The 25,691-nt window shown below is 33.5% G+C and overlaps 2 protein-coding genes and 1 non-coding gene across 3 annotated transcripts in view; all 3 read right to left on the minus strand.

Moving 5' to 3' along the window:
* LOC110019384 (nucleoid-associated protein At2g24020, chloroplastic-like) overlaps positions 1-8,540 on the minus strand; it is a 16,857-nt gene extending 8,317 nt beyond the window's left edge. Inside the window, exons 1-2 of the mRNA XM_020717026.1 lie at positions 8,375-8,540; positions 2,181-2,335 (exon numbers count right to left, since the gene is read on the minus strand). Of these exons, the coding sequence (XP_020572685.1) occupies positions 2,181-2,335; positions 8,375-8,468 (249 nt within the window). The 5' untranslated portion in view covers positions 8,469-8,540. The remainder of the gene's footprint in view (positions 1-2,180; positions 2,336-8,374) is intronic.
* A 3,231-nt stretch (positions 8,541-11,771) lies between these two features.
* On the minus strand, positions 11,772-13,000 carry LOC110019337 (chaperone protein dnaJ 8, chloroplastic). Its single transcript, XM_020716968.1, has 3 exons — positions 12,598-13,000; positions 12,360-12,428; positions 11,772-12,204 (listed from the first exon to the last, which is right to left on the minus strand). The coding sequence occupies exons 1-3, from the start codon at positions 12,823-12,825 to the stop codon at positions 12,001-12,003; spliced, it is 501 nt and encodes a 166-aa protein (XP_020572627.1). The 5' UTR covers positions 12,826-13,000; the 3' UTR covers positions 11,772-12,000.
* Positions 13,001-14,373: 1,373 nt separating this feature from the next.
* On the minus strand, positions 14,374-14,455 carry TRNAS-GCU. The gene has a single exon. It is a non-coding gene; the product is annotated as a tRNA-Ser (tRNA).
* Between the last annotated feature and the right edge of the window lie 11,236 nt (positions 14,456-25,691).

The following is a 25,691-nucleotide window of genomic DNA, read 5'->3' on the forward strand; positions in this document are numbered from 1 at the left end:
GGGGCGGCAGTGGTCCCACCAGGGGCGGCCCTGGCGTTGGCGGTTGTCTGTGGATGGAATATGAGCAGCAAGTGCAGACCCGTCGAGGGTTTTAGTGGACAAGGAAGCACCTGACATGACCTTTTGGCGACTCTCTTCGTGGCGTATATCGGAGAAAGCTTCACGAATTGTTGGAAGAGGTTTCGAATTCAAAATTCGTGAGCGAGTCTGGTCAAACTCAGATTTGAGGCCAAGAAGGAATTTGAAGGTGCGTTTATGTTCTATGATTTGGCGAAATATGACAGAGTCTTCATGACACTTCCAAGGGTACACCTCGAATAGATCTAGTTGTTGCCAATACCGAGTAAAAGTATTGAAGTATTGGGTGACGGAGAGATCACCTTGACGAAAGTCATGAAAGATGGTCTCAACAGCAAATAGTTCCCTTGTATTGTCTGCACTAGAAAAAGTCTCATGGGCAGCATCCCAGATTTCCTTAGCTGTGCCATAGTGAAGAAAATTTTCGTCCTTATCAAGTGCTATCGAGTTAACAAGTCAGACCATAACCATATTATTCTCGGATTTCGAAGTCTTGTATGACGGATCTGTCGTCATCGGAGCTGGAGCATCACCAGTGAGGTAGTCATTTTTGTCTTTGTCGCATACAAACATCATGACTGACTGCGACCATTGGAAGTAATTATGGTTAGTGAGTTTGAGGCTGGTGATGAGGACAGAATTATTGTCTGAATTGTTGGGCAATGGAGACCCAGCCGGGAGGGGTGGCTAGAAGTGACATCACTAGTTGAGGAGTTGCAGGCATGGTCGTACTTAGTCATTGAGCACGGCTGGAACTGACTGTGCTCGGTCGCGGAAGAAGGGTTGGCGTTACCGATCGGACGCAGACGATCGCAATCGCGAGAGATCGCGGGATTGCGGATGACGATCACGTAAGAGCAAGATGCGGGAGATTGCACGATGCGGGAGATCGCGGGAAAAGCGCACGATGCGGGAGATCACGGATGCAATGAGCTGATTGGAATCCCAAATCCCTTGCAATGAACAGATTGGAGAAGCGCACGATGCGGGAGATTGCGGGAGAAGTGCGAACGATCGCGGAGAAGCACGATCGATCAGACGATCGAACGAGGAGCGGCGCTCGGATGCGTGCGGACGATTGGGGCAGGCGCAAACTAGGGCAGCTCTCGGTCAAGAACGATCGCGGGAGAGAAGAGAGAGAAGGGCCGTGATCGAGCCGAGCGGGAGAGACTTCCCTTTGATGGCTCTGATACCATGTGAGTTTTGAACAATACTTTTTCTCACTTAATACATGGATAATTCACCTATAAAAAGGCGAGTACAAGCGATAAAAAAGGAGGAAAGAAATCTTCCTACAATTAAGTAATTCCTATAATTATAGAATAAATATAAATACCTATAATTAAGGAATTACCATTTTTATATTATGACTAAATATAGCAAGTACTAAATAAAATTAAAGTAAATAATAATGAGCGTAATTCCACAAAATATTTTCACAAGTCTCAAAAAAGTGCTGAAATAGTCCCCTGAATGTTTACATGGATCCATTTAATCCCATAGTCTATAAAAGTGCTAAATTAGTTCTTAAATGCTTTTAATATGAGCTGAAATAGTCCCCATAGAAGACCTTTTTGCCCCACCAAAAAGGATATGAAGATTAAATTGTTACTTTTATAATGTGGGACTAAAATGCCCTCCTACAAAGAGTCAGGGATTAAATTGTTACTTTTATAATGTGGGACTAAAATGGCCTCCTACAAAGAGTCAGGGCCCATTTTGACACTTTTCTCAATCTCAACAAATTTCACCTATACAAGCGGAATCTCACCAATTTACAAGATAGACAAGCCTTGCTAATTGCACCAAATAGCAACAAAGTGGCCATTGGTCAGCAGACCAATCTCTTTAACTTAATCTTATTTACAAAAGCTGCATCAGATTGTAGCAGTCATAAACATAGCAGCATAATGATAATATCTTTTCTAAAAGGAAATTCTATATAGTACATGTAAAGTTCTACAAGCTGCAGTAAGGTACAGAAAGATTTAGGTTCTAAATAGAATGTTTTATAGCATTTAAATAAGCAAATTTAGCAAAACATTAAAATTCTAAGAAGTAAAACCAAGCATATGTATAACAAGGAAAACGTTTATTCTTACCTTCGATGGTGCATCATCAGAATTTTCACTCTTATCTTTTTTTCCACCAAATAGACCATATAGTTGAAGAGATCTACTTCGATGGGTCTTTCTGATATATGACCAGGATAATGATCGTTCAATACTCGGATTACCTTTTATGCTCAAACAATGACCTGAAAAGCACAAAACAAAGTAATACTCAAAATAATACTCGGATCTCTGCACTATTTATAAAAAATAACACATCATTAACAGCATGGATTACTAACCAGAATGAATATGGATTCTACGGAAAAAAAGATAACTAAATGATGCGCTGCCTAAGGAATTAGAGCTAATTGTAAATCCTTAATTATGTTTGAGCTTTTAGACTAAAGCTGTAACGAAGACTTAACAAGAAACAGGACAGTGAGAGCAAAGAAATCCATCCAGAAAGTATCATATGCATCTAGTCACATATAGGGGTGTGCATTATTTGGTCAAAATTGAAAAACCAAACAGAACCAAACAAGTATTGTAGATTCGGTTAGTTTTCAAAAATGCATTTCAATATTTGGTTTTTAAAACCTCAATATTAGATTCTAGGTTATTAGTTTGGTTATAATTTTCATTTAAACAAACAAAACAAAAAAACCAAAAATTTTAAATTAAATGAAGGATTTATGAAATTAAATTGATATTATCCATGTAATATATGTAATTCTTGATGTTTGTTTATAATTCAACTCCAACTAACAAATAAGTTCCGGCTTGTTCATAACCAAACAATTTAAACTAAATTAAATTTCAGTATGATCCGCTAGGTTTTATCAAAATTTTGGTTGATTTGGTTTTTCAAATTTCAAATTTTGGTGCCAATCGATTTGATCAATTTGAAAACCGATCAAATGCTCAACCCTAGCCACATATATACCTTTATCATTTATTCATGTCCATGTTCCACACGGCCAAGGAAGCCTCTTTTTTTGAGGAGAGTAAGAAAAGAAAGAAACCTGAAATGAAGAAAAACTCTCAAAACTTTGGAATGGGTTTTTGCAGCAAAGACTGGGCAAGAGGAAGAGAGAGCTTCGACTTTCTCGGATCATTCTTAAAATTCCCGTCGGGGAATTGAAGTCTGAATCCCTCGAAGCCGATGTAAAGGCCCTAACCAGCCTTCTCAAACTGGTCAGTACAAGAAAATCTATCAGTATCAACATGCCAAGTCATTCTTAAATTTCTAATTACACACAAAAGAAGGTAGCTTCTATACTTACTCATGACGTGAAGTCGTGATGGTAGGAGAATCATGGAGGAAGAAGGCAAAAGTTTCTCGCATTGGTGTGGGTGAAAACATCAGTGAGAACTTCGGTGTGGGTTCATGTATATGGTAGATTGGAAGGAAGTAAGTCGTGATGGTAGGAGAATCATGGAGGAAGAAGGTAAAAGTTTCTTGCGTTGGTGTGGGTGAAAACATCACTGAGAACTTTGGTGTTGGTTCATGTATAAGGTAGATTGGAAGGAAGCCGAGGGTTACAGGTTGTGTGAATAATTTTCCTAGCAAGCGGAAAAGCTGCAATTGATACCCAAAAGACAAGACGGGGCGAGAGCATAATAGGGTTCATGAAGCCTTAGGGGTGAATGTGTAAGGTTTAGGATTTTGAAGGAAGAAAACCCCGAGAGATCCTCCTTTAGTGTTTTGTGTAAGAATAAGGTGGTCAAAAGCTATGGGAGATGTTTAGGGTGGAGCGTGCATAGAGAGGGGGAAGCCGGCTAGGGTTGATGGGAGAGGAATTGGTCAAGGGCTAGAGTAGGAGGGAATAAACATGATTAAAAAGGTAACCAATAAATTGCAAGAAGTTCTCCTATACCAAGCCATCAAGGTTTCACTAAACTTGAAATCAAGCAAAGACAAAGTTAAATTATTACATCCTTCGAAAATAAATCATGTGTATGATTAGTAAGGAAAGTTAGCATTGAATTAATAGTATTAGGCATTTTTACATTATTTGGTCAGATTAATTTCATATTACTTCCTCCTAGAAAAATGTTAACATTGTCGTATACCATTTCTGTATCTTCCCATAATGGTATCATAGTCCTAAGTTCTTTTCTAAGTTTTCTTGCTTTCTTGTGACCTTTATCATCACAGTCACGTAACAGACCTTCATCACCATCATCATATTGTTTTCAACCTTCATTTTTTTTATCTTTCATCACTAATTCAGCATCATTGTGTCCTTTTATTCTCTTCTCTCTATTATCACCGTGTTTCATATGCAGCAACTAAAATAAAGTCTTTGTCATTGCATCTTTATTGAGAGCGCCTGCATTGCAAGTAACTCTATCATTTTCACTCTTAAAATCATACTCATTTCACCAACATGAAATATTGTGTATACTTTGGAAACTGCAAATAACTAATCCATATGCAAAAGTCAATTCAAACTGATGAATACGCAACCGGCCCAAATTCCATGCGACAAGCATGTTAAATGAGAAAAACTAGATCAATTTTTCACAATATATCAAAACATGTCTAAAGAAAAAAAGGGAGACTCAATTATTCTCATTATAAACCAAAAAAAGACGAGTCAATGTTTGAAGTATTGGATGAAGTTGATTCATGTCATGGATACAAGACTTGTTGAATCCCTTAATTAGTGAAACATGTATGTTTTTAAGAACTACGAAAGAGATCTTGTACTCTATTCAAGCCTATTCAAATGTATGTGGTACAAGCCAACTGTATGACATTATAAAGTGCAATCAACTGAGGTAGTAAAATACTGAAAAATTACACCAATTTAAACTTTGTAGTAGGAACTTGGATAGTAACAAGCATTTGAGTTAGAAAAGATATTATCTCAAATAACTTCATTATGAATGGTCGAGCGTATAATTACTTGCACAATAATTAGCTTTTTATGAATCATATGCAACTTTCAACCATCTTTCATCTTCTTTGCTTCATTGGTACAATTTTGAATGCCTTCGAGACGATCATCTTCTATTAAACTAAAGCTAAATTTCTATGAAAATAATTTGATAAATCTTTCATTGAAATTTAGTTAAAGAAAGAATTATCAATAATAAATCATATGAGTATGTAAGCATCTAATAATACACACACACATACACACACATTATGAAGGTTAATATATATATATATATATATATAAGATGGGTTTCTACTGTAAGCCATTTATAAGGAAAATTTGATTATTAAACGATAAACAAAACTATAAAATGGAAATAAATTAAACATGATGACTAAAATATTTTCCTATATTTTAACATCAAAACAATCTTGAAAGTGAATTCATGAGATATAGACAACAAGAATGATTAATAACCCAAAAGAGTCCTATAGCTAATTATTAATCTTAAGATATGTGTCAACCTTTTATTAGTAGTTAGAAGTTATAGCATAATCAATATATTGATAATCTCAAGAGATATATCATTCAAAATTCCTACAAATTAAGATGCATTATTGTTTATTAAGATGGTATTCATGTTTTTAGGTGATCGCAATTAATAGAACATAACCAATAAAAGGGCCTCTAATTTTCCTTTTTTTTGGATAAACTTTTCCCCATTCAAAAGTATGAGACTCTTCAAAATATTGCAACCGCTTCATGTCCACCAAACCAAATAAGTGCATTTTTGTTTAAGTCAAATGGCCTTGATTTCTTAATAAGCTTTCAAAAAACATCATTGAAAACAATAATGTAATGAAAACATAAATAATTGGAGCTATTACGTCATCTTTTAATTACAACAACCTACAAGCTTCAGTTTAAGAAAAAAATAATTCCAAAATATGATGTAAAAAATAACCAACTAGTAATATTGCTAAAAATTGTAATGAATCTTCTATAAAAAATAACTAATCATAGAAACTTCTAGTTAAATGTATATTTGCAGACTTAGGCCATTCTCTAATTGCCTTAAATTTTACAATATTATCAAAATTCATACTCGAGATGATAAATCTTTAGAGATCGCAAAAGTTACAAATGTACATTTCTTCATGTTAAACTAAAGTTTCTCCTTGCACAAAACTGGAAGGAACCTTTTGATATGAACAAGATAATATTCTCAAGAAAAGCTATAAATCAATATAATATTAAAATAGGCATTACAAATTTTAGCTATGAAAGGTTGAAGGGTGTGATCCAAGGTAAACAAGACAATATTGGGCAAATTTATCAACCCAAAAAGTACAATCAATCACTCATATTATCCATCATTGATATTGAGAGAAAATTTTCATTCATTCCCTTACCACATTCAAATGTGATGATACTAAACCAAACATCACGACAAGCATTTCATCTAAATATTGGTGTGAAAATTTATATTGACAATTATTTCTGCTTATAGCTCAAGCACCAACATACATGACCATGGACTTAAATTCATGCTCATTCTTTCATTAGCTTCGCCATTTATCCCCATAATATCATCATTTTGATGTGGCTTTATTTTTCTAACCTAGGATATATCCAAATGCATCTCCCCATAATATCATCATTTTGATGTGGCTTTATTTATTTTTTCTAACCTAGGATATATCCAAATGCATCGCAACATCCTCCATAAAAGAACCAATTAAATTATCTTCATAATCAAAGAACATGTTCATTAGTTATCCCTCCACCTAATGTCAAATTGTACCCTTAAGTTTCATCCTATTGGCTCTATTAATTGGTATAAAGCTTGCCAGTTAGCCATATAATCTACTCAAGTTTAAGGGAAAAAATTGTTTTGAAACTTCATCTCCAAGAATTGAAATGCAAGTGGCCATCAATAAAGGTTGGCCTATGTTGTGATCGGATGTTAGCAATATCTTCCGTTAATGCCTGAGTAATGATATATACATAGAGTAATATCTTGAGTACATTTCTTTGAGGAAGAAGCACACGTACGTAATTACAAAGATCATTTATAGGCTCGGGCAGAGGCCAAAATATTGGTTTGACATATTATGTGCGGCTATTACAAAAGCTAATCATCAGAACGGTACTTCATATTATTCTACAATAAACTCAATTATGCTAGCTTCATATATATGATACATTATTCACTGAAAATAATAAAGAAGACGCATCTAAAATATCAAGTAGTGCTTGAACTAATTGTTTTGTTACCAAAGATGTATATCCTATGATTAGCAATCAAAGTTTCAAGTATTAGCTGGAAAATTGATTTATCTAACAATTACATGAGCTAATAAAACTTTGTGTTCAAGTTACACCTCAATATAGGCAATATCCAAGATAAAAGTATTGGTATTTTTTTCTTTACATTCTCAGTGACATCAAGAAGTCTCCTAAAAAATGGTTGATGTATGCTTAGACTAGGCATTCAAACATTAAAACACTACTTGAAGCTGGCTATGTTGGACCTATTGATAACAGAAAGTCAGTTTTTGGCTATTGTATTTCTACATGAGAAAATCTGGTTGACTGGATGAGTATGAAGCAAATAATTATAATCAAATTTAGTGTATACTCAAAATATAAAGTTATGGCTTGGTTTACATTCGAAGTGATGTGAGTCTGGATTTATTTGGAAGGATTTGCATTTCCAATAATTGAGTCTATGGTTATGAATTATAGCAATCATGCACGCATATATCGCTAATAATCTAGTGTGGCATGAAAATCATTATAAAAGAAGACGATCTAAATTGGGAAGATTTATGCTGATCACACTTTATTACATTTATAAACTCCTTTATTCTCTTCATATAATTATCAACATATATGCCTACAGATATGCACATTGGCTCAAGGAATAAAATCGTCTAATTATCTTCCCTCAAGAACTACAATCTGCTGATGAGGCAGCAATGCTTCAGAAATCAAAATTAGAACAAACAACAAGAACCAAAAAAACTACAATCTGCTGATGAGGCAGCAATGCTTCAGAACTCAAAATTAGAACAAACAACAAGAACCAAAAAAAACAATAACACACATTCTTGCAGTACCAAGAGAGTCAAACCGAAAACTTCAAGAAATCTCCGTAAACATTAAAAAGCAAGAAAAGGCACCATGCCGACATTTCCAATTTTCCATAATCACAACACCACCCTACAATTCAGGCGTTCAAGTGCATTAAAATCTAACCAAAAAATCAGAACCAACAATCTGGCAAACTTTCTATCGGAAACCCTAACAATCAAGACATGGCAGACGCGGTGAGCAAGCATAAAGAGGTCTCACAGTGCTGAGAAGATTCATGGAGGCTAGGGTTTCGTCGACTTCTTGCGTCATGTATGTTCGAAACCTGGCCAGATAGAGCGCTCAAAGACGCCATTAGATAGAAATAGATGCAGGAAAAGGGGAGACAATGGAGGAGGATTCGGAGCTCAAATAACCGATACTTTAGTAACTTTACAATGTATAATTTAGAATTATTTACATATCTCACTCTAAACTTTAATTTTTATATAAATAGGACCTTACAATTTACAAATATATAAAAATATATTTTTCATTTTTCAAAAATACACATAATAATAATTTGTTTATATGATATGAGAGATTTTGTGGTTATACGTGTAGAAAGTAAATTTCAGCTGTTGGATATATAAATACACAGGAATTGAGTGAAATATTTTTAAATGCTAAAATGTCCCTAAATTTTAATATTTATTTATAAACAATTATAGCGATATTATCATATCAAAATAAACTATATGTATTAAAATAAAGATTTAGTTCTAAGAAAAAAATTAATATTTCTTTCTGTGACATTAAAATTTTGAATCTTATATAAATAAATGTTAAAGATTCGATGTTAAAAATACAAGTACATGTGAATTATATTGTGTGTGTGTATGTATCTATATGTATTCAGTCTTCTCATATGGTTAGTGATATCATTCTCTGAGTTCATATGTTATATTTTACACCCAAAAACGATTTGCATGAATCTCATGACAATCTAACAGTTCAGATCAAAATATAAATGACGAGAATCTCCTCAAATAAAAAGCTACAAGTCCTCGTTTATCTAACTGATTGAAAACAACCAGCCGACCGATGACTTCTCAATCAACCGAAGGTCATACGACCAAAATGCCACCCAGGCTAATTAGAGAACCAAAAGCCTAACACTCCTAACAATCTCACAAGTACCCTCAAAGATCTTCAGAGATCACAAATGAATAATAATCAAGCAAGTCAATTGGCTGCCCCAAGCCAACTAGCTACCACACTAAAAGTTAGGGATTTAAACGAGTTGACCATGAGTGAGCTCAGGCTTGGCTCGTGCTTGACTTGTTCGAAATTTGCTCGTGAACAGTGTGTTTATGTTTTGCTCGATTTGAATATTCTTGTTTGTGCTCGGCTCGAAATTGACTCGTTAAAATTAATTGAAAAAAATATATGTAAAGTGTTGAATTCGAACTTGTACCAAATGTATGCAAAATAAAACACGTAACCATATTACCAAAAGAGTAGTTATGATTTAAAATTACATATAAATATAAATAATATATATAATATATTATTATATGAATAACTATATGGTTTTCTTTTTCGAGCTAAAACGAGCCAAACACAAGTAAACAAAGAGTTGTAAAAAAAATTATTTGTGTTCAACTCATTTAATTAATAAACGAGCCGTACACGAGTTGTTCGCAAACAATGAATTTTTTTGACAACCCTACTCAAAATGTACCTGTTTCCCAGAGAAAAAATTATTATTACCAAGACGAAAGCAAGCCAAAACTACTGTCGATCCAAGGACCTATCAAGTATAAGGTTTATGCAAGCAAAAAGGCAATAATACCTTGTAAAACCCCTCGAAAGAATGGGTAAAACATATAATTTTATGCATTTGTCCTTCCATTTTCAATAAATTAGAGGATTGTATCATGTATTAAAGATTATTGGCTCTTCTCTCTAGACCCATTCTTTATAGGGATAACTCTTTGCCCTCTCTCTCGACCCAATTTGCCCCAGAGGTTCAATATGTTGTGTGCTCTCTCCTTCTCTCCCACTCTCTGTCTCCCTACCGCTCTCACACGGTTCATAATGCTCTGATCATTAGGCATACTTCAAAAGACAGATCAGGATTCAACATATATATGTCATAATAATTTGTTACAGGGTTTCAAGTATGATTTGAATACAATTCAAACTTGTTTCAAAAATGGTTGGAATATGATTGATCATAATTTGAATAGGATTTCGACATTCTTTGCATAAAATTGAAATCAGATTTGAAAATAGTTCAAATAGAGTTTATACATAACATCAAAACTAAATAAAGTTTGAATGAACACAATTCTAAACTTACATTTCAAAATTCAAATAAATGGGTTGAATCTTCTTCAACCCAAATTAAAAAAATAGGAGCATATTTATCCAATTACAGAGAAGCATATTTGTTGGCAACAATCACAATGAAGCCATTCCTCCAAAAATTTCATAAATAACTAAGAAAAAAATTTATCTCTTTAACATAGCCATCATAATTACATGTTTAGGGCATATTCATACATTCCACTCAATTCCTATATATTTACAAATATAATGTCATTTTATTATTATTATTTTGCATTTATGTCCCCCAAATCATTCATATAAAATATAAAATATCATTATTTAACTTTTAAAATGTTGAACACACTTTTTCATTTTTTCAAGAATAGAATAAGTGACATGTATGGCGTGCGACTCCCTTAGGGGGAGGGTTGAGCCGGTTGTACCTAACCAAACCAGCCAAGGGAAATGAGGGTCGGTCATCTCATATGATTTGAGTAGGGCTACCGCTCAAGAGGAGGAGCGTCCCCCTCATAATTATCTACTATATTTATGTTATATTAGTATCATTAGGATTCAATTTTTTGCGTGAAGATTTCTGCTTGGACAATCTCTGGCATCCCCATTTTCTCTTTTAGGATTGTACCCAACTACCCATCGACAAAAAGTTATTTCAACTCGTCATGACTCATGAGTTAGTGTGTAGTATTCATTATTTCCCTCTCCTGCTCGCTGCTACCCTCCCCCAGCAACTCAAACATCCTTCCAATTGCTGGCATATTGCAGTCGACAAACCTCACGACCATAAACTCCCTCTACCAACGACTCCCCTCACTGTTGTGACTCCCTACCTGCCTTCCTCCTTCCCCTGCTTCCAAGTTGCAGCCTCTAGCTCCCGCATTAACAACAATCTCCTAATCTGACCCCAACCTATCATCCAACCACAATCCACCACCATCATCTCCATCTATGGTGTCTTCTTATGCTTGTTATCATTTATTTCCTCTTTTGGAGAGCCATGATCATAACTTATTTGAATTTCAACAATAATACTTTAATTTCGATTGCGATATGGGCCAACTCCGGTATCAACATATGTAAGAAATAAAATTTAAATGTTATAGTTATAAATACATATACATTAAAGAGGTGTTTTGATAGCACCCTTTAATAGGATTTATCAACAAATTAATTTTTATTACTTTCTTATATTTCCATCTTCTCCAAATCTTTCAACTCCAAACCAAACACATACCTTCAACAAACTCAATCCAACAATAAAATTGCAGCAAAGGTACAAACATAAATACTGATCATTTCCTCCAAAATAGGAGAAATCAGCAAAAAATTTATTCTTATATACATTTCACCATACAAACAATCTCCATTATTACATTTACAGAAGCTTGAGCTTGCCATCAAAGCCAGATAGCCTGAATAGAATCTTACAGAATCATCTTAAAATCATCAAATTTATTTTAAGAAGAGTAGACTGCAAATATGATCAATTAAAATATTTATCACACTCATCTCAAATTAAATTCAACAATTTTAAAATTAATAGAGAACCCTAAGGATTAGATGTAAGGATTGATGTGTGAAGAGTAATCTCTTATACCAGCACCTTCCCAACCCATCCATTCCTCCCAAAGCTCCCAGTTTGGATCACACATTCCTCTCAGCTCATCACCTTCCTCTTCTTCCTCCTCAGGCCATCCCCGAAACCTCCATTCCTCTTGCTGGATCCGCTCTTCTGAAGCTCTCAGGCTGCTCATTACAATCTGCAACCAAGTCCTCAATCAGATTAACAGTAAACATATATAAAAATCATCTCTTTCCTGAACCATATCTAAGGTTCGATTATGATGATTGTAGCTGTAACCCAAAAAAAAAAAAAAAAAAAAAAACAGAGAGATTTTTGTTGATAAATACTTACATCATAAGCTTCATTAATGTGATGAAACTGAACACCACAGTTATTTCCTTTGCAGACATCTGGATGATACTGCAAATTCAGTTAAAAATAGCCATTAAGATTCTCATTCGACAAATTTCCCCACTCTACAATAAAAACCCTAATCCGAGCCAATTCCAGTTGAGTATGCCTCTCAAGCCCTAATAACCCAAGATTTCCCCAAATCAACCAACGCACCGACAGCAAGAGAAACCCTAACCTGAAGAGCGAGCTGGCGAAATGCCTTTTTGACCTCCTTCTCGGAAGCTCCCGGCTGGATCCGGAGCGTCCTGTACTGATCCATCAAATTACCGATTCCATGTGCAGCTGCTCGGCACGCTAATCCTCCATTCCTTCTCTTCCCCACCTTCACGCCATTCCTCCTCAACGCCGCGATCGAGGACGATGAAGATGAAGAGCGAGAAAACATCCCAGCAAAAACAGCCATCGATCTACCCCTTGGGGATCAGAAAACTTCCCGCAATGGTTGAATTCGTTAAAAATCGAAGCTATAAAGAGAGGGATTAGGGGACAATATCCCAAAAATTGAATTTTTAATGCTCTGAATTCTCTTGCTCTTCGCTTTCGATCAGAAAAGCTTCGGATAATGGCGATTGCCGGCTCGGGGAGGGAGAAGTACTAATACGCAACCGGCTACACGTGGCAGTGATACGGCTTGTGCTTATCCAAAAGATATATTCGTTTGGGGGCTTAATTACATTCATTTCTATTTGTTTATATATTAATATTTATATTTAAACAATTTATTTTACTTTTTAAAAAGATAAGATAATGATGTTTTGATGTGATGTCAAAAAGTAAGATGATATAAATGTAAAAATAATTTTTTATGTGGTAAATTTGTAAATAAATAAGAAATGAGTGTTTTGCATGTAAATGCTCAAGAAAAAACATGATTGACATCCAATTAAATCTAATAAACAATAAGAGAAATGTAACTTTTTATTGATGAAATTAAATAGAGATTACAACAATATACAACTTAATTACAAAACGTGAACTCAGCACGGGTTACACGTGGCAATGACACCATCCTTGTGGATTTTCTGGGCTTACTTTTATTTTGAGGTATTTATATATAAATTATTACTTTTTATTTTAATTATGTATGATATTTTATTTATTATATAGTTGGGCGTGACCCTTAATAATAAGCCTTTATATATATATATATATATATATAGCCAATTTCATGCGTGCTAAATATTTTACGGCCGTAAGAGTGATAAAAAAGTTATCTTATTTTATTAAGAATTTAACACACGAAATAAAATAATTAATTGGGTATAAAAATTATATATGTAAAAGATCTGAAAATAAAAATCATGAGAATTTATATATTTGAAATATTTTATTATGCATTAATGATTATATATATATAACCTTTTTTATCGGTGAGAAAAGACTGTTCAAACTTCAATATATCATCCTGAGGGTCGACATGACGGTCGGGATATTGTGTTGGGACGATGCATCTCTTTATAAGTTACAACGTGATTCTGCAGTATTGTTGATTGCTTGACGTGGTATTTCGTTGTAAGGAACATGTGGTGACCAACGAAGGTGGTGACCGACGATGGCTGAGAGTGAGCGTCCAGCTTTAATTGAAGTTAATCGGAGACAACAACTAGTTAGCCCGTGTTGTTGACCTGAGTTAGCGGCAGTGGGGGGGGGGGCCCACAACTGATCGTTCATTTTACATTTAATTTATTTCAATGCAAATAAAATTTTCAGTTTAAATTTTGTAATCCCCAAGCGGTACTAAAATCCTGAATAATTATTTTACAGCATTTAATACCTGAAAAATTTCTCACCAACTTAGCGTCTATATTGTATCTTTATATCACATAAAAATGCAATTATAAAGATTTAATGTTTTATGTGTGGATAAGACAATCAAAATTTATGTATTCCCATATGTAAAAACATTAAAAATGAGTGATGATTATGTAAATCTTCCACATTAAAAGCACTACGTCGCCTGAGAGATTCGAACTCTCGCGGGGAAACCCCATGTACTTAGCAGGCACACGCCTTAACCACTCGGCCAAAGCGACACTTGAATTTGTCTGTTATAATAAGACAACTTAAATCATTGCAACTAACAGATTTTCGGCAAATTATTAGAATTTATAACTGAATTAGATAGAATTATATTGACATATCTTTAAATTAAACTGGAAAATAATTAAATATTTATTTTTTATCAATCATATTAATGTAAATGCTGCAATTTAATATAAATTATTATTAAGGTGTACATTTTATAAACATTTATTTTGCTCCTAATAAATAGCCTAAGAAAATGAAAATTAAAATACCTTGTAGGTGGATGGATGGTCAAGAGTATCTTTGCAATAAGTGTGGACGAAAAGTTCGGATACATATATCTGTCATATAAATACTAGAGTATCATTAATTAATGAGTCCTTTATTTTATGATATGAATGGATAGGTTGAGTGGCCAAAGCTAATTCATAATTGATGATTTGAATGATGGAAATCAATTTATTGGTGTTTTTTTTTTAATTGAGGAATCATTTACTACCAAATAATAAAAATACATTTTTTTTTAACCTGTTACATTTTTATTTATGTCTCACATTTATTTTAATAAGTTATGAGATTTTGATAATTTAAGTTATTTATTTTTTTAACTCATAACTTATATCATAACTTATGACAACTTATGATATTTATTTTTGTAACTCATGATAACTTAAGTTATTAATTATCTTAACTAATAACTTATGATAACTTATGATATTAATTTTATAACTCATGTAATCCCTAAAATGAATAGGGGCGTCATTGATTTTAATAAAAATAACTCAATTAATTTATTAAATTATCATAAATCCTATTGGTTTGTAACCCCCTTGATGGATTATGGTTAAATAGAGCATGATTTAGATAATAAGTCATCTCTCTTCCTAACACACCCTATACCTTTCCCTCCACCAGAAAGTACAAAAAGTTTCAAGAGATTAGAGAGAGGAGTAACTCCATCTCTTCAAGATAAAATATTATCATCATGAATACATATATGTGTTACTTTATTGTGGATATGTAAAAATCATGAATTTAAAAGATCTTGACTATTATGTATTTTTAGAATTGGTGTCATAAAGTTCAAACATAAATTTCTAACATGTGGTATCAGAGTCTTAATTACTAAATTTATGATTTTTCATATAATTTTATTTATGTTAATTATATTAAATTTTTGTTGTGAATTAGATCTTTAATTATATCACTAATACTAAAGTAAATTAATGTGATTAAAATTATTATTTATTTGATGTCTATGTTATGTTTAATTTGTTAATCGTCAAAGTGACCAAATTAATAAGTTTAATAGACGTAAAATTAAATAAATTCAATTATTCACAAGTAAGTGATGCTTGTTATGAAATAATTTAACATTTCTTTACAAAAATATTAAAATTCATTGATTATAAAATATTTCTAGATCGCCCAAAGGTTGATCATTTGTTTTATAATTTTTGAATATAATTGTTGTTTATTTATATACTTAGTTAAGATATGTTTATATATCCAAAGATAATAAACATGTCTAATCTGAGTATAAATAATTACAAATTATATTAAATTTAAGTCAAGCATCAATTATGATTATTATTTTGTATTGTTATATCACCCAAAGGAGATTTCAATACATTATTATTATTATTATTATTATTATTATGTTAATCTAATTTTATATAAGTATTTATGTAAGTTAATGTTCAAAGCATTAATGTACGAGCATGTTTTATTTATTTGTAGTAACTACTCTTGTTTCTCTTCATTCGCAAGCTACATCGTTCAAACTTTCAATGGGCTTAATATTTCTGAATGACGTGAGCAAGTCTAGTTTCACCTTGGTGTTATGGATCTTAATTTGACACTCATGACTAAGAACCCCCCTGCTCTTATTTATTCTAGCAGCACTGAGCAAATATCTTTCTATAAAGCTTGGGAAAAATCAAACATATTAAGATTAATGTTTATGTGAATGACTGTAGCAAACAACATAAAATGTACATTTTCTAACACTGAAAGTGCTAAGAAATTTATGAAATTTACTGAGAATTGTTCTCAGTCTGACTCTGCTGATAAGTCTCTTGCTGGGACACTATTGAGTACGTTAAACAATATGAAATTTGATGGTTCTCGTACTATGCATGAGCATGTCGTTGAAATGACGAACATAACAACAAGACTTAAGACTTTGGGAAGGGATGTGAATGAAAAGTTATTTGTGCAATTTATCATTAACTCCTTGTCTCCTGAGTATGGCCCATTTCACATGAACTACAACACTATGAAAGATAAGTGAAATGTGAATGAACTACAATGATGTATGCTCATTCAAGAGGAAACAAGGCTTAAGAAAGGAACAAATCACTCCATTAATCTCATGGGTCACCAAAGAAGAGTTGTAAAGAAACCTGGAAAGAAGAATGGAAATGGAAAGTAATGACCACTAAAGATTAATGTATCGTCTGCCCCAATTCACAAAGAGGAACATAAAGGAATTAAGTGTCACTTTTGCAGAAAGCCTGGACACTATTGTTGACCTCATTTTGAGGTCTTCCATTCTCTAGATATTATAGGATCCAACCTTAAGATTTCTCTATTTTGACTCTCTTAGAGTACTAAACTGGGACCCACACCACTTAGAAATTCAAGTCATTTCTTCGCTCCTTGCAGTTTCATATGGACGGTTTTAGATCCTCAATATTCGATTGAGTCGATCGAAAAACCGACATATTGAAGCTCAAATTGAACTCCTATAGAAATTTGAAAGACATATGAGACCCCGTGACGTGCGCGACATTTAGCGACATTTGACTTGCCACTGCAAGCGTCATATTTAACTTTGGTTGTTGCTTATGCAAGGACCGATCAATATTTTCATCCTACTCGTTAAACGGCTTCGATCGGGTCAAAATAATTTCATTTAATGTGTCGCGCGCGAATCGAAGTTAGTTTGACGCGATCATCGACAATTTTTTTTGGATGATCTCGGATGACGAAACGACCCGCGTCGTAGCGTCCGGAACTTCAATTTTAGTTAGGAAACTTCAATTTTAGTTATGAATGACACATATTTTTGTTTGGGTGTCGCGCGCTTGCACAAAATTTATTTTTTTAAATATATATAATAATTAAAAAAAAGAAAAAAAAGAGTTTGTTTTTTTTAAATAATAAATAGATATAACCTAAAATTTTTTCTCCGCGTTCCTCCCCTTCCTCCTCCTGAAGCCTTTCTTGCCCTAACCAGACCTTTTCCTCCTCCTCGCTTCTCTTAACCGAATCTAGGAGTTCCTTCCGGTTCTCCAGTCATCCCTTCCCTCGCTGTTCTTAATCGACTTTCGTTGTCGGTTGCTTTGTCGGTAACCCTTTCTGACTAATTTTTTCCCGCCCAAATGTGTAAGCCTCATTGATAGGCACTTCTCATTCCTTCGGCTATAAATACCCCCTCTGGGAAAGGGTTGAGAGGGTTTTTTTTTTCTGAACGATCTGAGTTTTTTTGCTTGAGGTTGGTTTTGCGTTTTCTAAAAGTTGCTCGGAGATATTTTCTAAAAGTTGCTCAGAGAGATTTTTTTTTGGGTTAGATCTTCTTTCTGATTCATATACTAAGGAAAAAGATCGATTGTCTAGCAATTTCTTTCGGATTTGGTTTCTTCTGTTCTGGTGATTTGGGTGATTTAGATATTATTTCTTCTTTCCGCTTCTAAATTCTCCTAAACCCTTTTAGAGATACTTAGAGTTTCGGATCTCGGATCGGTGAGTCAATATACCTGGCTTCTTTTTCTTATACTTCTACTTTTATGAATATGAATATTTTGCCAGAGAAATAACATTGTATTTCTGCTTTATAGATATAAGAAAATTGATATTACTTCTTTTATTTGTTGTTCTTAAGCTTCATTGAACTTTGTCAAAAATCAGAGTTTATATATTACCAACTCATTGAGATTAATTTTGTCGTAATTCCATAGTTGTTAAGTCCTGGATTTATGACAATGAATTGCTATCATATATTATTGTTATTTTGATACTTGAGCAATTACTTGGAAGAGCCATTTCTTGCGTGATACTCATGCTGAGGTTATGTTTGATGATTTTTAGTACTCTTGACCACTATTTTCTCATTGCATTGCTTTAACATGGAGATTCTTGAGTTTATGCAATCCACGGAAAATTTTTTATTGAACTTCTTAGTTGAGCATTCGATTTTGTCCTATCTTGAAAGTTTTGTTTTGAACTTCTCGGCTGATTCTATATTTCATTATAAAGATTTATGAGTTCATCTAGTTTTGAAGGTTCAATTATGTTTCCCATAGCTCTCTTTATTTGAACTTCAATATTTGAAAAAAATTTAAAGATCTGGATAGTCATCTGGTAGCTCGGTTTTAGCTTGGTAATGGCCTATTCCTTTTGGTAATTTGTTGGATTTGATTTAACTCTTATGTGGAGATTCAATAATTCTTTTCCCATTATTTGAACTCCGGCATTGAGAACATTTTAATATTTGGAAATACATTTGGAGTTTCTTTCTTGCTTCTCTTGCTGCCCCTTATTAGAATACATGTTGGAAATAAAATGCTGAACTCTTTTATTATTGTTATTTTTAAATTAAGTAAGTGCTAGAATTCATTTCAACATTGAGAAATATTTGGCTTTAGAGATTCGTTACAATTATCTATTTTTTGTTATCAATTCTTGCTTAAAACATATGTAGGGGTGCAAGAAATTTTGAAGTCTAAGGCTTTATGAAAACTGATTGTTTATGGCTTTGTTTTGACTCATTTGATGAGTTCGATTTAGCTGGAATGTTTCACTGTTTTTGCCCATCTGCTGGGCTCGGTTTGCCCCTGTGCTGGCTCGGTTTTTCCCTTGTGCTGGGCTCGGTTTTCCCCAGTGTTGGCTCAGTTTTGCCCCTTGTGTTGGGCTCGGTTTAGCCTCTATGTTGCTCGATTTTTACCCTCTTTGCTTTCCCTTATTTGAATTACTCATTTGATGAGTTCGATTTAGCTGGAATGTTTCTCTGTTTTTGCCCATCTGCTGGGCTCAGTTTGCCCCTGTGCTGGCTCGGTTTTGCCCTTGTGCTGGGCTCGGTTTGCCCCAGTGTTGGCTCAGTTTTGCCCCTTGTGTTGGGCTCGGTTTAGCCTCTATGCTGCTCGATTTATACCCTCTTTGCTTTCCCTTATTTGAATTCATGCTGGAGATCATTTTACGGCTTGGGAAATGCATGTGGGGGCTCAGCTTATGCCTTCTTTGCTTCCCCTTGTTCAAATACTTGCCGGAATTCATTTATATGGTTTGAAAATGCATATGGAGCTCAGTTTTGATATTTTTCTGATGTCCCTTGTTCAAATACCTGTTGGAATTTACTTTTTTATCGCTCGAAAAATATACTTGGGACTCGGTTTTGATACTTCTTGTTGCCCCCTTGTTCAAATACCTACTGGAATTTATTTTTTCAAGATTTGAGATATACATTTAGGACGCAGATGTTGTTCTTCTTACTGTTTTTTTTTTTTTTCTCTAATATATGTTATAAATCATTTCTATGATTTGAAATATACATTTGAGACCCAAATTTTGTTCCTTTTTGCTGCCCTTTGTTTGAGGATATGTTGAAAATCATCTTTTAACTTTGAGCGTTAATTTTAAATGCTATAATCTTTGTTTCCCCTTGGAAAATTTAAGGGAGTATGCAATAATCACATCTACACGTTTAAAAATTGAGCCTAAGGTGGAAGGTGGATGCTATATAAATGCTTAAATGATTACTCTTCTCATTTTCTTGATATGAGATATATAAAACTTCGTTCAATGAGCATATGAAATATCGAGGTGGCCTATTACTTTGAGACAGAGACGAGGGGTAACAAGCAATGATGCAAAGAACCATTTGACAGCTTTGTTTATAGCTGAAATATAAAATCAATACTCAATTAGTGTGATGCCCTTTCACTGCTAAATCATCAACAACTCTAACCCCTTTCAAAAGGCATGGGAATTGGTATTTAGAAAAGAACAAATACTACAAGTCCTTGCACAGATGCTACACTTAGGAAAGAACAAATACTACGGGTTTTACACAGATATTACACTTGCACAAGAAATAAATTCTACACTCACCACTCACATACATACTATACAGTTCATACACTACACCACGAATAGCATAATGCACCTCAGATATTATATAACGAAATCCACATAGGTGCACTACACTTTGAGGAGTATATATACTACATTTCACGTATAGATGCACCACACTTTAATGAGTTCAGATACTACATTTCACGTATAGGTGCACCACACATTGAGGAGTTCAGATACTACTTCGTTCACACATCCTTTAAACGATAGGGTCTAAGGCTGCTTGATTATAGGGGTGATTCGTTGGTGGCCTCTAGTTGATGTTGATAGGTAGACTTTGATCTGTGAGATCAAGATAAAAGAGAAAAAGAGGTCTAGTCTGAGCCTAAACCCAAATTGAAAGCTAATATTCCACTTTAAATTTTCATATGCTTATCACTTAACCTTTCTTTTATCATTTGCAAATATTTGTCTAACCCCTTTATATTATGCAATTGTAATATGTTTTGTAGCATCGCCAGACTTAATCAGATACACTTAGTTGTTTCAGTTTTGTTCCTTTACTGCACACTTTTTTTATTGCATAGTATTTCCTTTCTTTATGTTGCTTCATTTTCATAATTTTCCTTCAGTCTTTTCTTGTTACAGTACGTCACTACACAATTGTTTCTTTCTTGTACTATATTGTACTATAGACATTCACCTACATTCAAACTTTTAAATATAAGTTCTCCTAGTATGTTTGTACAATCCCCTAGGATAGGCCTTTCGAGGCATAGTTTTATCTCTTCTTCCTCCCTTCTTCTTGGGACGAGATGACGGCTTTGTCGATTGGTGATTCATCCCCGGGCAGCGATCGAGATAACAAATCTGGAGCAAATGACAACTCATCTTTGGATGACGGTCGAGGTGACAACAGAGAGACAGCAGAAGAAGCTTCAGCTGGATTTTGATAGATTTAAAATAACATACCTATAGGACGTCAAGGTAGTTCGTCTTGCACGACGTAAATTCTCACACTAGCGTAAATTACTATCTTTTAGGACTTTCTACGATTTCATATCGTACGATATAAGTCCTAAAATTTTTAGGCTTCCGAGGTTGTCGTCTGGCACTACATAAATCCTCATATTTTCTCAGGCTATTTGCATATGACATGCAGACACAAGTCTCGAATATCTAAATAATTTACAGAACTGAAATATAACATAATTTCCCTTTCAAAGACGTAAAGCCAAATCATATGTTAGTTTGAGATGTCACTGAATATTCTTCAGTATCTCCGACATCTCTTACTTTTCGTTTCTTTGGATTCTAGAAATAATTGTTCCTATTTGAACCTATCCCATTTGACTTTTCCTTGAACAATTGTGGATACTTGAACATTGAATTCTTGAAGACAAAACCTGTGATCATTATCGAGAGTTTTCTTAGGTGACTTCAGTTGTCTAAGATGTAATTAACTATATGGACTTGCCTTTATAGGGAATTAAGAACCTAGATTAATCTAAACACTATCTAATCTGTGTATTAGATAGGAGAATTTGTCGGTTATAAATTTCACAGACTAAAATAGAGTCATAAATTTTTAAGTTTAGATAGTTAAGTCTACTAATAAGTGATATGTTCATTCTTCGAGATGATATATCATTTATGGTATTGTGCTCAGCTATTTAAACTATTAGATATATGAGGTCTACCCAGTATCATCATTTTCATATATATATATATATACCATTTTAACAAAATTAAAATTATATTATATATATTATATCAAATTCTAAATTTTAAAATCTTATTTTTGAAAGAAAAATAGCCGACAACTATCAAAATGAGTGTCAAGCGTAAAAATTAGTTCGAAAAGAAAGGTAAACCTTGTGTTTTTGTATGTTTCGAATCAAATTTGGCAGAAGTTCCTTATAATACATAGTGGATTGATTCTGGTTGTACCACTTATGTTTCTAATACAATGCAAGGATTCCTTACAACCCAAATCATAACCCCAAATGAAAAGTTTTTCTTTATGAGAAACTGAGTCAAAACACCAGTTGAAGCTATTAGAACCTATCAGTTGATTTTAGATACTGGACATCATTTAAAAATTTTCAAACACTTTATGTCCCTTCTGTTTCTCGTAAATTAATTTCGTTGTCTAAACTTGATTCTATTGGATACACTTTTAAATTTGGAAATGATTATTTCAGTTTGTTTAAACATAATAATCTGATGGGTTCTGGTATTCTTTGTGATGACCTATATAAGCTTAAACTTGATAACATTGTCTCTGAGACTTTGATGACTTTGCATCATAATATTGGTACTAAAGGTTGTTTTATGAATGAAAGTTCAGCTTATTTGTGACAAAACATTTGGGTCATATGTCCAAAGAAAGAATTGAAAGATTAGTAAAGAATGAAACCCTTAATGAATTAGATTTTACTGATCTTGACATCTATGTGAATTGAATTAAAGGAAAACACACAAGCCACACACTTAAGAAAGCTGTCACAAGAAGCACACAGCTCCTTGAAATTATATACACTGATATTTGTGGACCTTTTGATGTTCCATCTTTTGGTGGAGAGAGATATTTTATCATATTTATTGATGATTTTTCACGTTATGGGTATGCCTACTTATTGCATCAAAAATCTCAAGCTATAGATGCCTTAAATGTGTATATAACTGAGATTGAGAGACAATTAGATAAAAAAATAAAAATTGTTAGGTCTGATAGAGGCAGTGAATATTATAAATATTATGGAACTTACAATGAATCTGGAAAATGTCCAGGTTCATTTGCTAAATTTCTTCAAACTAATTACATATGTGCTCAATATATTATGCATAGAACACCACAAAATATGGTGTTGCAAAAAGGCGATATTGTACTCTAATGGAAATAATTAGAAGTATGATGAGTAATTCCTCTTTACCCCTATCATTATGGATGCATGCTTTAAATACTGTTGCATGTTTGTTAAATATGATTCCTAGTAAGACAGTTCCAAAGACTCCTTTTGAACTAAGGACAGGAAATTGCCCAACGAAAATAAGGTTATATAATCCACAAGAAAATAAACTGGACTCAAGAACAACCAGTGGTTTCTTCATTAGTTATCCAGAAAAATCTAAAGGGTATAGATTTTATTGTCCTAACCACAGTACAATAATTATTTAAGCTAAAAATGTCAGGTTCATTGAAAATGGTGAAGTTAGTGGGAGTTTGGAACCGCATAAAGTAAAGATTCAAGAAATTAGGGTTGAAGTTCCTTTACCCACAATTTTTTCTCAAGTTATTATTCCTACAGTTGTTGAACAGTTTGACAACTTACAAGAACAACGAATATATGATCAAATATCTCACAATGAAACTGTCACTAATGAACCTACATTAGATGAACCACATGAAGCAGTATAAGAAAGTCTCAATGACAAAAATGATCTACTATTTTCGATGATTATGTGGTTTATCTATACGAATATGAATCTGACTTAGAAGTCAATGAAAATCCAACTTCATTTTCATAAGTCATAAAAAGTGCAAGTTCTTCTAAATGGTTAGATGCAATGAAAGATGAGTTGAAATCGATGGATCACAACAAAGTCTGAGATATATTTGAATTGTCTGCAGATTATAAAAGAGTCAGGTGTAAATGGGTCTTTAAGATTTAGCTTGACTTGAATGACAATATTGAACGATATAAAGCCAGACTTGTTGCTAAAGGTTTCACTCAGAAAAGATGACATCGACTATAAAGAAACATTTTCTCCGGTTTCTAAGAAAGATTCGTTTAGAATTATCATGGCACTAGTAGCTCATTATGATTTGGAGTTACACCAAATGGATGTGAAAATTGTCTTTCTGAATGAGAATTTAGATAAATAGGTCTACATGAGTCTACCTGAAAGATTTTTTGTTGAAGGAAATGAACACATGGTGTGTAACTTAAGAAATCAATACTTAATCAAGCTTCCCGACAATGGTATCTTAAGTTCAATGATACCATCACTTCATTTGGATTTAAAGAAAATACTATTGATCAGTGTGGTAAGAACTTTGAAATGAAAGATATGAGTGAGACATCTTATGTGATTGTAATTGAAATATTTCGTGATAGATCACAAAGATTGTCAGGGTTGTCTTAGAAAACATATATCGAAAGAGTTCTTAAGAGATTTAATATGGAAGAGTGCTCAACAAGTATTGCTCAAATTTTAAAAGGAGATAAATTCAGCCTTATGTAATGTCCAAATAATGATTTGGAAGGTAAACAAATGGAAGAAATTTCTTATGCATCTATTGTTGGAAGCTTAATGTATGCTCAGACTTGTACCGGACTAGACATTAGCTTTGTTGTCGGGATGTTGGGCATGTATCAAAGTAATACAGGAATAGATTATTAGAAAGCTGCAAAGAAAGTTTTGGTGTATCTACACGGAACAAAGGACCACATGCCCACTTATAGAAGATCTAATAATCTTGAAGTGATAGGATATTCAGATTCAAAATTTGTTGGATGTGTTGATACCAGAAAATCAACATTTGGCTATTTTTTCATTTGGCTATTTTTTCATTTGGCTAAAGAAGTAATCTCAACTGCTTCCACTATGGAAGCTGAATTTGTGGCTTGCTTTGAAGCTACAATTCAGGGTTTATGACTGCAGAATTTTATTTCAGGACTTGGAATTTTCAACAGTATTGCCAAGACACTGAAAATTTATTATGATAACTCCGCAACAGTCTTCTTTTCTAAAAACGAAAAGTATTCCAAAGGTGCTAAACACATGAAATTAAAATACCTTGCAGTTAAGTAAGAAGTTCAAAAACATAGGGTGTCAATTGAGCATATTAACACCAATCTCATGATTGCAGATCCTTTGACGAAAGAGTTGTCACCGAAGACATTTAACGAACATGTCGTGAGAATGAGCATTACCAAAACCCTTTATTAGTTTTATGCTATTTGTATTTTGACACTTTGGACTCAATTTTATTGTTTCTGATATTTATAAATCTTTATATTTATTGTTCTTTTGGCTGAAGGAACAATCTCATGAGAAAATGCGAAGCAGACTACCACAACTGCTTCCACTATGGAAGCTGAATTTGTGGCTTGCTTTGAAGCTACAATTCAGGGTTTATAACTGCGGAATTTTATTTCAGGA

The sequence above is a fragment of the Phalaenopsis equestris genome, unplaced genomic scaffold, assembly GCF_001263595.1.
Source record: "Phalaenopsis equestris unplaced genomic scaffold, ASM126359v1 Scaffold000054, whole genome shotgun sequence".
Classification (NCBI taxonomy): Eukaryota; Viridiplantae; Streptophyta; class Magnoliopsida; order Asparagales; family Orchidaceae; genus Phalaenopsis; species Phalaenopsis equestris.

Excerpts from the sequence above, each read along its gene's own strand:
- LOC110019337 (XM_020716968.1), bottom strand. The coding sequence starts at position 12,825 with ATGGCTGTTTTTGCTGGGATGTTTTCTCGCTCTTCATCTTCATCGTCC. Across the intron at positions 12,429-12,597 it reads TTCGCCAGCTCGCTCTTCAG|TATCATCCAGATGTCTGCAA; the intron begins GTTAGGGTTTCT and ends CTGAATTTGCAG. Across the intron at positions 12,205-12,359 it reads ACATTAATGAAGCTTATGAT|ATTGTAATGAGCAGCCTGAG; the intron begins GTAAGTATTTAT and ends ACTTGGTTGCAG.